This window comes from Ipomoea triloba, chromosome 3, assembly GCF_003576645.1.
Source record: "Ipomoea triloba cultivar NCNSP0323 chromosome 3, ASM357664v1".
NCBI classification, from domain to species: Eukaryota; Viridiplantae; Streptophyta; class Magnoliopsida; order Solanales; family Convolvulaceae; genus Ipomoea; species Ipomoea triloba.
The window spans coordinates 18,585,078-18,597,914 of record NC_044918.1 but is presented as its reverse complement, the minus strand read 5'-3'; the positions used below and the strand labels follow the sequence as shown (position 1 = coordinate 18,597,914).

The following is a 12,837-nucleotide window of genomic DNA, read 5'->3' as shown; positions in this document are numbered from 1 at the left end:
AAGTACCACCTAAGATTCGAAACTTTCTATGGAGGTGTATCCGTAATATTCTTCCTGTGCGTGAGGTTTTGCGAACCAGAGGAGTAATGGCGGGGGGTGGTTGTTGTCTTTGTTCGACTGCCTTGGAGACCATTTTCCATTTGTTCTGTGACTGTCCTGTGACGGGGCAGCTCTGGGAGACTGATGTTGGAGTCCAAGGTAATTCTTTTGCTGCTATAGTTGAAAAGTTTTTGGGTATGGTTGGGCATGATATGGCGATAAGAATGGCTGCAACTTATTGGACAATATGGATAGCTAGGAATGAGGCTCTCTGGAATACTAAAGTTTGGCAAACTGCTGAATTAAAACACATGGTAGAGTCCCTCATTAATTCATGGAAGCTTGCATATTCAAATACTGCCAACCAGAATTTTTCAAAAATGCATGCAATTTCTGTTCCTTGGCGGCCACCTCCTGTTGGTAAAGTCAAATGCAATGTGGATGCTGCCTTATTCGAAGATGTCATGGGGTTTGGTGCTGTGGTTCGTGATCACAGTGGTAAATTTGTAGCAGCTTATGGAGGTCAGCTGAATTGTTTTAGAGACCCTTACCTCGCGGAAACGATGGCCATTAAAGAGGCACTAACGTGGCTAAAGAATCAAGGATTGACGAACACTATTTTGGAAACTGATTGTTTGAATTTCTGTTCCAATTTCAATTCTGTCTCTTATGATTTTTCTTATGTAAGCATTGTAGGGTTCTTGCTAATGACATTGGGAACGTTGTGGTTCGCCATGTCAAAAGGTCAGCGAATCATGTAGCTCATGTGCTTGCACGGGCAACAGATTCTTCATCTGCCCTTGGTGTGTGGGTTTCGTCCCCGCCTTTGTGTATTTCCAGTCTATTGATTTAATATATTTGATTATTGATTTTCAAAAAATTATATATTACGATAAAAGTATGTGATAAGTCACGACTGTTTCGTTCCAAGTTAATGTGTATATTTAAAATTATTTTTAATAATTAATGACCTAATTATATAGTAATTTTTTTCTTCAATTAGTTTGAAACTTATTTGAACATTAATATTATTTCAACTCAAAACAAAAATTGTTACCTCTTATTTATTTCCAAAGCTATAAAGATTAATAAAGTAAATAATGTGACGACCCACATGAATAATTGTTGTATGTCCCACACTCCACTAATAAACTTTTGTCAAATCGCTTTACAAACTTAGGGGTGTATTCAATCACGACTTTCATGAACTTTTAAATACTTTTAAAGTGATGAATTTTAATTTACTTTTGTAGAATTTTTGTAAACTTTCCTAGATTTTAAACTTTTATAAACTTTATAAGAGTTTATAAATATCCATACTATAAACATTTATAGACTTTTAAAAACTTTTTTCATATTAAAAAGTTTACAAAAGTCATTAAAACTCTAAATTGAATACACCCTCACAAACATTCCATAACTTCTATTAATATATTATCTATAAATTAGTGCATTGTAAAAAAAATAAATAAATAAATACTGATGTCACAGCAATAGAGTATATTATTCATAACGAAAATATAATCAATTTTTATAAATATAACTAATAAAAATATCTCTTGACCTAATGAAACAAGTAATGCTGAGTAATATAATTATCAAAATGTTTAGAATGAAAAAGTACAAATTTTGCTTCAAAAAAAAAGTACGGATTAAAATATTCATCATGTTAGTACAATTATCTTTGATTGGCATTGGTTTCCTCTTCTCCACAGTTAACTTGCTTAAACCTCCACTACTATCACGCCATCCATTTTTTTATGGCATCAACCATGAGTTGTAATAACTCGTTACTCTCCTGAGGTGCCATAATGCATAATTTTCATTAACTTTATTTTTACCTTTACTCTTTTCTTGATAAGTATCTCCCATTTATAATTACTATAAAATAAATAAAGAATCTCTTAAAAAATTCAACTTAATACAAATAATATATATATATATATATATATATATATATATATATATATATATATATATATATATATAAATTAATAATTAATAAACATACAATTATATAAAATTATAAACATATTAATTAAATAAAATTTAAAAATTATAAATTAAAAAATTTGCAACAAAAAATTTGATTGAACTGAAAAAAAATATTTATGAAAGATTTGAAACGTACCGTAAAATTGATGAAAAATTTGCCTAGTTTAGATGGAGGAAAAAAAAGTCGGTAGAGAATGTTGAAAAGTTTGGGGTTGGAGGGTTGGATTTCATCTATTTTTATTAATGAAGAGAAAATCTATAGAAATCCTATTCTGACAGAGTTTGTGAAAGTAGTAACTTTTTGAATACCAGTAAACTTTTAATAACTCTATAAAAGTCTGAATCGAATACGTATATACTTTTAAAGAGTTTGAAAAGTTTGATAATTGAATACAAGTAGACTTTTAAAGAGTTTATAAAAGTCTAAATTAAATACCACCAAACTTTTAAAATTGATAAAAGTATTTAAAAGTTTATGAAAGTCGTTATTGAATACACCCCTTAAACTATGATGCATCCACCACATTTACAGGCCAGGCCAGCTGCTAACATAAACTTATTATTTATAATTGATCCCTCCTTACCTACCACACACGTGTCCACAGTACACTGTCGGTGGACTTCATTAGAAGACTTGGAGTTTTCCCGTCAATTTCTGAGTTTCTCTTTAGATTATAGTCTGAGTTTTTAAACATTTCGTTCGCTTTGTTCGATCGATCAATCAATCTTCCTTCAATATAATGGCTATTCCTCTTGTCAATTTACTAAATACGATAGAGTTCCATTTTCTACAACCTCTTCCATGTTTGAGTTTTGATGATAGAGAAATAATGATCGAATCTTTGTGTAAGAAGCTCCGATTTTTGCAAGCCTTTTTGGAGGATTCTCAGAAGAACAACATCAACTGCCCCGCATGGAGAGGCTTGGAGACAGAGATCAGAGATGTAGCTGCTGAAGCAGAGAGCAAAATTGAATCAGAATTATATCAACTCTACAACGAGGAAGACGCCCCTGTTGAGCCTTGTCAGAGTCTTCATCAGATCTTGCAACAAGTAACGCGAGACATTGAATCACTTGAACGGAGGATTCTGCAGATTCAGATTGAGAGCAATCGCAATCACTCTGTAGAGCCGCCAAGAAGAAACGCAGCAATACAGAATATCAATGCTGATAGCTCCTCCAAACGTTCTTCAGAGCCCAACAATGTAATGGTAGGATGCGACGATGAGTTTGATACCATCATGCACAAGCTCATTTCAGATTCAAATAGCCTGGAAGTCATCTCAATCACAGGTATGGGAGGTATTGGCAAGACTACTTTAGCTGAAAGAGTCTATAATGATAAAGTCGTGATTGCTTCTTATTTTGACATTCAAGCATGGACTACTGTATCTCAAAAACACAATCTTAGAGAAATGCTCTGTGACCTTCTCCGTTCTAATGACACCAATCGAGATGTCTCTTATCTAGCAAGTCAACTACGCCAAAAGTTGTTGGGTCAGAGGTATCTCATTGTCATAGATGATATATGGGACACTCAAGCATGGGATGACATTCATAGATGTTTCCCAGAAGATTTAAATGGAAGTCGAATATTGCTGACTACACGACTCAAACAGGTGGCTGACTATGTTAGTTCTGGTAACAATCTTTATTCTATGCGATTCTTAAATCTCAATGAAAGTTGGAATTTATTTTACAAAAAGGTATTTGTAGAAAAAAAATTCCCCCTTGAATTTGAGAAAGTTGGAAGAGGTATTGTTGAAAAATGTCAAGGATTACCTCTAACAATTATAGTTGTTGCTGGGCTTCTTTCCTCCTCATCCAACAAGCCATCACTAAATCAGTGGGAGAATGTTGTTGCAAATTTGGATCTGTTACTTGACATTGATCCGGAAAAGAAATGTTCAAAAATACTCTCACTAAGTTACGACCACTTGCCTCCGCATTTGAAAGCTTGTTTTTTATACTTTGGAATTTTTCCAGAAGATAGGGCGATTAAAGTGAAAAGGTTGATTAAGCTATGGATTGCAGAAGGATTCTTAAAGTTAGAGTTGAATAAAAGCATGGAAGAAGTGGCATATGATTACTTACAGGATCTTGTGGACAGAGGTCTAGTTCAAATTGATAAGTGGAGTAGTTTTGGCAACAAAATCAAGTATTGTAAGCTCCATGATGTGCTGCGTAGCTTTAGCTTGAGAGAGGCTCGGACGGAGAAGCTTTTGTATGTTATAAATGAGAATGATAATGTGCATGAGCTTGGCGTTGGATTAGCAGCAAGCAGCTTGGACCGAAAAGCTTGCCGTTGGGTCGTCAGTGATCAATTAAGCCATATAGATGATGAGCCAATTAGTCGATCAAGGTATATGACTCACACATCCCATGAATTGCGATCTTTTCTATATTTTCCTCATAATTATGTCTTTGGTGTTCACCGCAATTCCATAATACTTCCCTATTCTAAACTGCTAAGGGTGTTGAGCATAAGTGAATCTCCTGAATATCACCTACCAAGAGAAATAGTGGATCTTGTTCATTTGAGATATTTAGCCCTAAGAATTCACCGGAGAGCATCTATTAATAATTACCAGTGGTGTAAGCTTCGATGTTTGCAAACTCTCATTATTTTTGATGATTGGGCTTCTTTTTCACCAAATAATATTTTGGGTATGCCACATATAAGGCACGTTCATTTCTCCCAGGGGAGTCTTAAGCACCGCCATCTCCCAAAATTGGTTCAAGGAAATCTACAAACTCTATCTTGGTTGAGTCTCCCTCAACGTTTCCAAACTGAGCCAGACTTCAAAGCGATTCCAAATGTGAAGGAACTTGGGATTTACTTAATGGGCTATGAGGAGTCTTATTTAAGTGAAGAAACTTGGGATTTACTACCACCTATTTCAATGGAAGGTCTTCTCAATTTGCATCAGCTGGAGAACTTAAAATTTGAAACATATCGATTTTTTCCGAAATGTGACATCAAACTTCTAAAAGCTTTTCCACCAAATCTCAAGAAGTTGACCCTCAAAGGAACATTATTTTCATGGGAGGATATGACCATTATTAACGCATTGCCTAACCTTGAGGTTCTAAAATTGAGAGAGGATGCTTTCTGTGGCTCAGAGTGGAAAGCAACAGGAAATGGCTTCTGCAAATTAAAGTATTTGGAAGTTACTAAACTTTCAAGTCTCGAGCATTGGAGTGTAGATGCTGATCATTTCCCCATTCTTGAATGCATATCTCTTAATTACTGTCGCCTTTTGGTGGAATTTCCAACTGGTTTTGGTGACATTAACACATTGCAGTTAATTGATTTAAAGAATTGTCACTCCCTCCTTGTGACTTCTGCTAAAAATTTTCAAGAAGAGCGGCGGGATCTTGGAGACGATAAACTTGTTGTCCGTCAATTTTATACTCTCCCAAAGGTAATATTTTCTAATTTAATTTGCAACCTAGCAATGTTATGTTTCTGAGCCTGCCTAGCTTGTGATTCAGTGGCCGGGGTTGGTTATTTTCTTCCAACTCTATTCTCATTTATTTCCTTCATGTTTCTCCTATTCCCAAAATGTTGAATCTTCAACACTAAGGGCTCCTCACACCTGTCCCGAACATGTGTTGGAAGGTAAATCACGGTAACTTAGTTACTAACAATCATGTTTTTTTTTTTTTCTAGAAAATTATAGATGGATGGAAACCAGCTGACACCTCTACTAAATGGAGCGCAACCCCTACTCCAATTGATTAGACATTTGGTTCGAGAACTAGATTTAATCTTTCTTGATTTAAGTCGATCAGCTACATTGGTGCATATATTTCCTATGAACTCGAGAACTGATCGAATGGCTTCAACATGTTAGATTTGGGAAGAACTTATGAGGTATGGCGTTTTTAATTTGTTTTGATTTGGTTCGCAAGTCCTCTTTAATTTTGTACTTAGCTTGTTGTAACCCTTGCATGCCATCTCATGACTAATTTTGTAATACATACAGCCTCAATTAAGTTTTTGCTAGGAATAGTACGTACCATGCATAGTAAGTTTTTCATATGACAAAAATATACAAGTCAATGTTGTGAGAAAACAAAAACATGCACAAATCTCCTCCACATTCATTCACTCAACTTAGTTATTATTTAATATTTCAAATTATTTTTTTACCTTCATTTATACTCCGATCCCTATATACTTTATTAATATACTACGGAGTAATAGATTTCTGTTGTTAGTGTTATAGGTTGAAATTGAGAGGTGAAGATCAGAGGGTGACAAAACAGGTACTGTATGAGTGTGTATGTATTTGTGAAGATAAAAGTTTGGAAAATAAATTACGGACTATATTCATTATTTAAGTTTTGTTTTTATTATGTAAACAACTGTATGCACAATAAAAGTTTTTGTGTGCACTAATTTAATTGTTATAATAATATAAAAATAAAATGTTTTTATTAATAAAATATTAAAAAATAATTTGCAATGAGTCCAGTTGATGATGATGATGATGAGGAGGAGGAGTTAAAGGAATATTTTGTTAACAAAGTTTACACAAATATTTTGTTAACAAAGTTTACACATAAAAGGAAAAGCTGAAAAAAAAAATATGGTAACCTTAGAAATATTTTATTATTATACAAAGAATAAATCAAAATGAATAAGTTATAACATGAGGGGGGTGTGATTGAGTGAAAGGAACACATCCATCCTTATAACCAAATGTCAAGAGTTCAATGACAGTGAAAACTCTAGGTGACACCCTAGGGACTCATCTAAGATGTCTATAAAATGAAATTGATTATTTTTAATATAATTAAAATGATTATTTTTAACTTGTAATAAAAATTACTAGTAAAGATTACATTATTGTTGATGAACCTTTGAAGAAACCCAATTCTATCATGTATGTATATTTTACAACTTCAACATGCTATATATCTACAACGTTAATATAGAAATTTAATTTGTGTAGACTTTATGCATGTGTTGTAGATCAGAGTTTTTAATCTTAATAATAAAAGGTTTGGTGAAGTGTGTGTGTGTATATATATATATTTATTTATTTATTTATATTTATTTATTTATTTATTTATTTATGAAGAGATAAACAACATTTGAATTAATTTTGCCAGGTGATGCACATGATCCCAACAAATGCCTTTTGGGCTTTATTTGCACTGTATGTACATGTGGAATTGCAAATTGGAAAGATAGCTACGAACCTATATAGTGTCTGGTTTACTTGTTTGGTGTGTAATATTATTACTTTTTCTTCCTTTAATTTGTATCTCCTTTTATAAGTCAGGTTTATGTGAACACTTTTTTTTAAATATAAGGAATGGTCGAGAATGAAATAACATTTTTTTTTTTTGAAAATATGCTTATTTCAATGTTTTGTAAGTTAATTATTTTATTTTCAGGAATAAGTCATTTCCCTTATATGAGAAATATCTACTTCGAAGGTGATTGGTATTAAGCTACTCTCAGCACTTAGAAATAACTTTTTATGACAATACCTAATATATATTATTACCTACTTTTGTTATGTATTGGATTGTTGTTGGTGGTGGTGTTGTATACATAAATTATATATGTGTGCGCGCATATATCCATGTGGATGGTTATTTTTTTATCTTCTAAATGTTCATTGCGTTTCTATTCTTCAATCTAATCAAATATAATTATTGAAATGTATTCCTTACACGAACCAAACGAATGGAATTCATATTTTATTTCTTGTAATTCTATTCCTTATGAAATCAGATTCTGGCCTATCCCTCAAAATTTATTTCGTGAATTAAATATGCTATTAAAATTTTCTCTAATTTACATGAAAATTTTATGTAGTATTAAAATTTTCTCTAATTTACATGAAAATTTTATGTAGTATATAATATAAAACGGTGCCTTACTATATTATACGGAGTAGTAAAGTTTTCATATATTATTATATATCCCTGTGAGGTGAGTCAAATGTTGCAACAGTCTTAGTTGAACAAGTTAAATGAATGGGATCAGCACTCTACAAGATTGGGTGAATTTAGCATTAAAAAAAAATTTATATTTAAAAAATTACATTTAATTAATGGAAAAGGGTAGGAAAAAGTTAACCCAGTAATCCAGTATTGAGGAGGGATTCAATGTACAAAATCCAATCCATGGTTAAAAAGATATCAATGGGCCTAGAGGTTAGCCACACGTGGCAATTTATATCATGGACTATAGTGCACAATGTATTATGCACTCCGTACTAAAACGATGTCATTTTGGTCATTTTAATTAATGATTTTTTTTTTTTGGAAATCACGTTTCTTATTTCGATCGGTCTGTGTATTTGTGTTAATATTATGTGTATTATTTAAAGACATTTTGTGTACTATAGACTACGATTCTGTGTATTCATGTTAGGGGTACTTAAACATAGGTTGTGACGTGTATTAATTCGAATGTTAGGAGGATGATTTCTGTGTAATTGTATCAATATTCTGTGTATTCCCTCAAGTCATTCTGTGTATTCTAGACAAGGATTCTGTGTATTCATGTTAGTGGTACTTAAATACAGGGGTGATGTGTTTGTGTATTTGGTGTTTTCATATTCTGTGTATTATTTGAAGGCATTTTGTGTATTGTACACTAGATTCTGTGTATTCATGTTAGAGGTACTTAAACATAGGTTGTGACGTGTTTTGTATATTTGAATGTTAGGAGGATGATTTATGTATAGTTGTGTCAATCAATATTCACTCAAATCATTTTATGTATTCTGGACAACGATTCTGTGTATTCTGGACAATGAATTTCATGAAGTCATTCGCATCCGCGTTCACTAACATTAAAACGACGTCGTTTCGAATCAGGATCCACGGTGCACTGTGGACCCTGGTCCACGATATAACGATTGAATGTATGTATGGGGAAGCTGCAAGAATGTTGTGGATTATTGATTATAGGTTGGGCAGCTTTTGCTGTACATTTGGGAGTGCGATTAGTGTCACCCCCACCCCCACCCATGGTTTTCTCCCCTTCTACTACTAATGGAATTCTTCTTGTCCTTCACCCTCCCAAACCACTGGCTTGCATTGCTGCTGCCTTCAATTTCTCCCCAACCATATGATTGTTGGGAAAATTGCAATATTCGAGATAATTTTATTTTTATCCTAAATTTATATGTAACAGTTCATTTGTAATTATTCTCTTTTTTTGTTCAAAATATTTTATTTTATCATAATTTTATTATGGCATATCATTTTCATCCGTTAATAAAATTGTTGAAATGTAAAGGACATTTTGATTTTTTTTTTATACAATGTGATTGATTTGCTATACTTTTATCCTCTTTTTTTTTGAAAAATTCGTAATTAAAAACCTAAATGTCATTGTAATTTTTTTGTTGATAGGGAACAAAAAATGATGATGTTACAATAATATTAGGACCAATGTGAGTGTCTTAAAAAAAAAATTAAAAGTGAATTAATATTATAGAAAAAAAATAGAATTAACTCTTTTTTATGTTTGAATAAAATCTGTTTTAATTTATTCCTCCAAAAAATATAATCATCTCCTGTACATAAAACGGAGGAATAAAGTAAAAGATGCAAGTAATGTATGAAGATTCTGTAAACAAAACCACACAGCATTCACCGACCGACCAAGCACGACGAAATTGGGCCTAGATCCATGTAAAATCCAACCTACCTTAAAAACAAGCGACTCCGACGTTAGAATTCTCGCTACATACATATGTATCAGTGAACTGCTAGTACGCCCACCGCCCCACCCTATCTATGCTTCTCAATATTAATAATTACTTTCTTTTTGTAGACACAGAAAATTTGAGCTCGAAAATGGACCGATTAAATTATTATTGGGCCTAATGTTGAGATTAATTATTGGACCAATTTAATTAATTGGGTCATGATGATTAAATTAATTTAATTATCCCAATTAAATTGATGTTGGGTAATTGAATTAATGGGCCAAGCCCGATTCATATTTGAATTTAATAATAATTATAATTATAATTTAAATATAATTTTATTATATTTGAATTTAATAATTATAATTAATTTGAATTTGAATTAGATGATAGAGTCTTGAACCTGGACTTGATTATGGCAATGTTCATTCCCTTAATTAATTAATTAATTAATTAATTAATTAATTAGGGAGTTTGTTGAGGGAAGTTGGTTGCACACTCCACTATAAATAGAGCCCCTCATTTCACATTTAAAACACGCCTTGAAGATTGAAGATTTGAAAGCATTGAAGGCATTGAAGGCATTCTGAAGCAGTTAGAGGCTTGAAGTATTTTGACGGTTCTAGTTGAGTATCACGCCCTTGAAATCCCGGAAGGCCACGCCACTTGAATCCCGGAAAGCTACGCCGTTTGAATCCCGGAAGTTACGTAAGTTGAATCCCGGAGGCTACGCTATTTGAATCCCGGAAGTTACGTCAGTTGAATCCCGGAGGCTACGCTATTTGAATCCCGGAGGCTACGCCACTTGAAACCCGGAGGCACTTCAGTAGAACACGTCAGTGAAGAATCAGAGGACTATACAGAGATTTTGTACCTGCAACTTGAATTACACACACACTGTAACCCGATATTGTGAATATATACAATTTCGAATTTTTTGTGTTTACAGATTTTGGCACGCCCAGTGGGACCACTCTGCCTCTCATCTCTTCACTTCCAAGCTATACAAAGAATCCAAATGGCATCAAGAAAGACTTACGCTCAAGCTACCGGCTCTAAGGCATCTTCTGTGGCCGGCTCCGACAGGCGCGAGGTGCAAGGTGCACTGACTCGGAGTCGAGTGAGGGACCTAGGGGTGGAGTTGACCGAGACCCGAAACATTGCTCGCAACGTCGTCCGAAGGCTTGGAGGCGTCTCCATCGACTCAAAGAAAGCTACATATGATAGAGGTTCATCCTCAACAACAGAGACCGTTGGTAGCAAAAGTCCGATTCCCTCAAATGAAGCTACTCGAAGCGAAAGTCCTTCCCCTATTCCCTCAAATACAACTACTGGCAGCAAGAGTCCTACGCCATCAAACGAGTCCCATAGCAGCGGAAGCTCATCTCCCATATCTCAACCATCGCCAATGTTGAAACCAGCCTCGGAATAGACGCACGTCTACACGGTCATGCCTGCTATGACAACGAACGCAGCTTCGGTGGAAGAGCAACTGGAAAACATCACCAAAACTCTCGAGGGGATGAGTGTGCTTATTCATAGTCAAGAAAGGAAGCTCAATGATCTCAGCGAAAAGGTTGAAAGCTGGAGAAATGGTGAAACAAGTCGAGCTTCCAAGAAGCGGCCTCAAACCCAAGAAGAAGCTATTGACGCCGAGTCACCACATCATCAAAGTAGGCCCACTGCAGAAATGGAAGAGACAATCTCTCGCCCACATCCCGCTGAAAGGAGTATTCAAATTTCTGGGGCCATGATACCTGTCGAGCAATTGAACGATTACATCATGGGAGCAATCAAGAGAAGGCTCGAGGGAGAGCAACCATCGTACACTTACTCTAAGCCCTACACCCAAAGGATAGAAGAAATGAAGATGCCGTTGGGCTACCAACCTCCCAAGTTTCAACAATTTGATGGAAAAGTGGGCTACCAACCTCCCAAGTTTCAACAATTTGATGGAAAAGGCAACCCGAGACAGCACATCGCCCACTTTGTGGAAACTTGCAACGATGCTGGAACATACGGAGATTTCCTCGTGGAAACTTGCAACGATGCTGGAACATACGGAGATTTCCTCGTCAAGCAGTTTGTCCGCTCGTTGAAGGGCACCGCCTTTGATTGGTACACTGACTTGGAGCATGGCTGCATCGATAGCTGGAGTGACATGGAGCGTGAATTGCATGGCTGCATCGATAGCTGGAGTGACATGGAGCGTGAATTCTTGACTCGCTTCTATAGCACAAGAAGGACTGTTAGCTTCTTGGAGCTCACCAACTCTCGTCAATGGAAGGGTGAACGCGCATGCGCTTACATTGAGAGATGGAGGGAGTTGTGCCTCAACTGTAAAGAGAGGATATCACAGAGCTCTGCAATTGAAATGTGCATCCAAGGCATGCGATTCGAGCTCTCTTATATTCTGCAGGGGATCAAGCCCAAGACATTTGAAGAGTTATCCAGTCGAGCTCATGACATGGAGTTAAGCATTGAAGCTAGTGGTGGGCCCAGCATGTTGAGCATGCCTAGCTCGTCCAAGGCGCTTGTGAACCAAGATGTTAACAAAGGGGGCAAACCCTTTCAAAAGCAAGAGAAGAAGGAGACGATGAATGTGAATGCTAGACCAATGCAGCTTTTCACAAAAGTGGCTGAGAAATCTAGGCCCAGATCATTCCCTCGTTCATCAAGGGGAACTAGAATTGTTGAAGAGTGGCAGGAGAAACAATATCCATTTTTGGATTCTGACGTTTCTCCTATGTTTGAGGAGTTGTTGAGACTCAAATTAATTGATTTGCCAGAGATGAAGCGCCCCGAGGAAGCTTCTAGGGTGGATGACCCCAACTATTGTAAATATCACCGTCTCCTCGGCCACCCGATTGAAAAGTGCTTCGTTTTCAAAGATAAAGTAATGGCACTTGCTCGAAATGGGAAGATAGAGCTTGCGGATGCTAGCGTAAGCACGAACCAAATTTCATGTGGGAGGTTTGCTCCATTACTTTTGGAAGGTGGGGAGAAGAATAGGGGCAAGCAGCATAAACGCCCACTTCCATTTAGAGTAAAGCATGTTAATGCACAACATTTAAAATCGCCACAGATCGATCATACTCACGAGAAAGGTTGGGTAGTT

General features: G+C 35.4%; 2 protein-coding genes across 5 annotated transcripts; both read left to right on the top strand.

Moving 5' to 3' along the window:
• Window positions 1-86: 86 nt before the first annotated feature.
• On the top strand, window positions 87-800 carry LOC116013019. Its single transcript, XM_031252681.1, has one exon. The coding sequence runs from the start codon at window positions 87-89 to the stop codon at window positions 798-800; it is 714 nt and encodes a 237-aa protein (XP_031108541.1).
• Window positions 801-2,709: 1,909 nt separating this feature from the next.
• LOC116013422 (putative late blight resistance protein homolog R1B-16) lies at window positions 2,710-7,399 on the top strand. 4 transcript variants are annotated; one of them, XM_031253166.1, is made up of 5 exons: window positions 2,710-3,327; window positions 3,412-5,459; window positions 5,708-5,911; window positions 6,259-6,306; window positions 7,156-7,399. In XM_031253166.1, the coding sequence occupies exons 1-3, from the start codon at window positions 2,775-2,777 to the stop codon at window positions 5,777-5,779; spliced, it is 2,673 nt and encodes an 890-aa protein (XP_031109026.1). In that variant the 5' UTR covers window positions 2,710-2,774; the 3' UTR covers window positions 5,780-5,911; window positions 6,259-6,306; window positions 7,156-7,399. The 4 variants fall into 4 exon arrangements, with proteins under 4 accessions (XP_031109026.1, XP_031109027.1, XP_031109025.1 ...); XM_031253167.1 differs by having other exon boundaries at window positions 2,710-4,396; window positions 4,508-5,459; XM_031253165.1 differs by having other exon boundaries at window positions 2,710-5,459; window positions 6,267-6,306.
• Window positions 7,400-12,837: the final 5,438 nt, after the last annotated feature.

Excerpts from the sequence above, each read along its gene's own strand:
- LOC116013019 (XM_031252681.1), top strand. The coding sequence starts at position 87 with ATGGCGGGGGGTGGTTGTTGTCTTTGTTCGACTGCCTTGGAGACCATT.
- LOC116013422 (XM_031253165.1), top strand. The coding sequence starts at position 2,775 with ATGGCTATTCCTCTTGTCAATTTACTAAATACGATAGAGTTCCATTTT. Across the intron at positions 5,460-5,707 it reads AATTTTATACTCTCCCAAAG|AAAATTATAGATGGATGGAA; the intron begins GTAATATTTTCT and ends TTTTTTTTCTAG.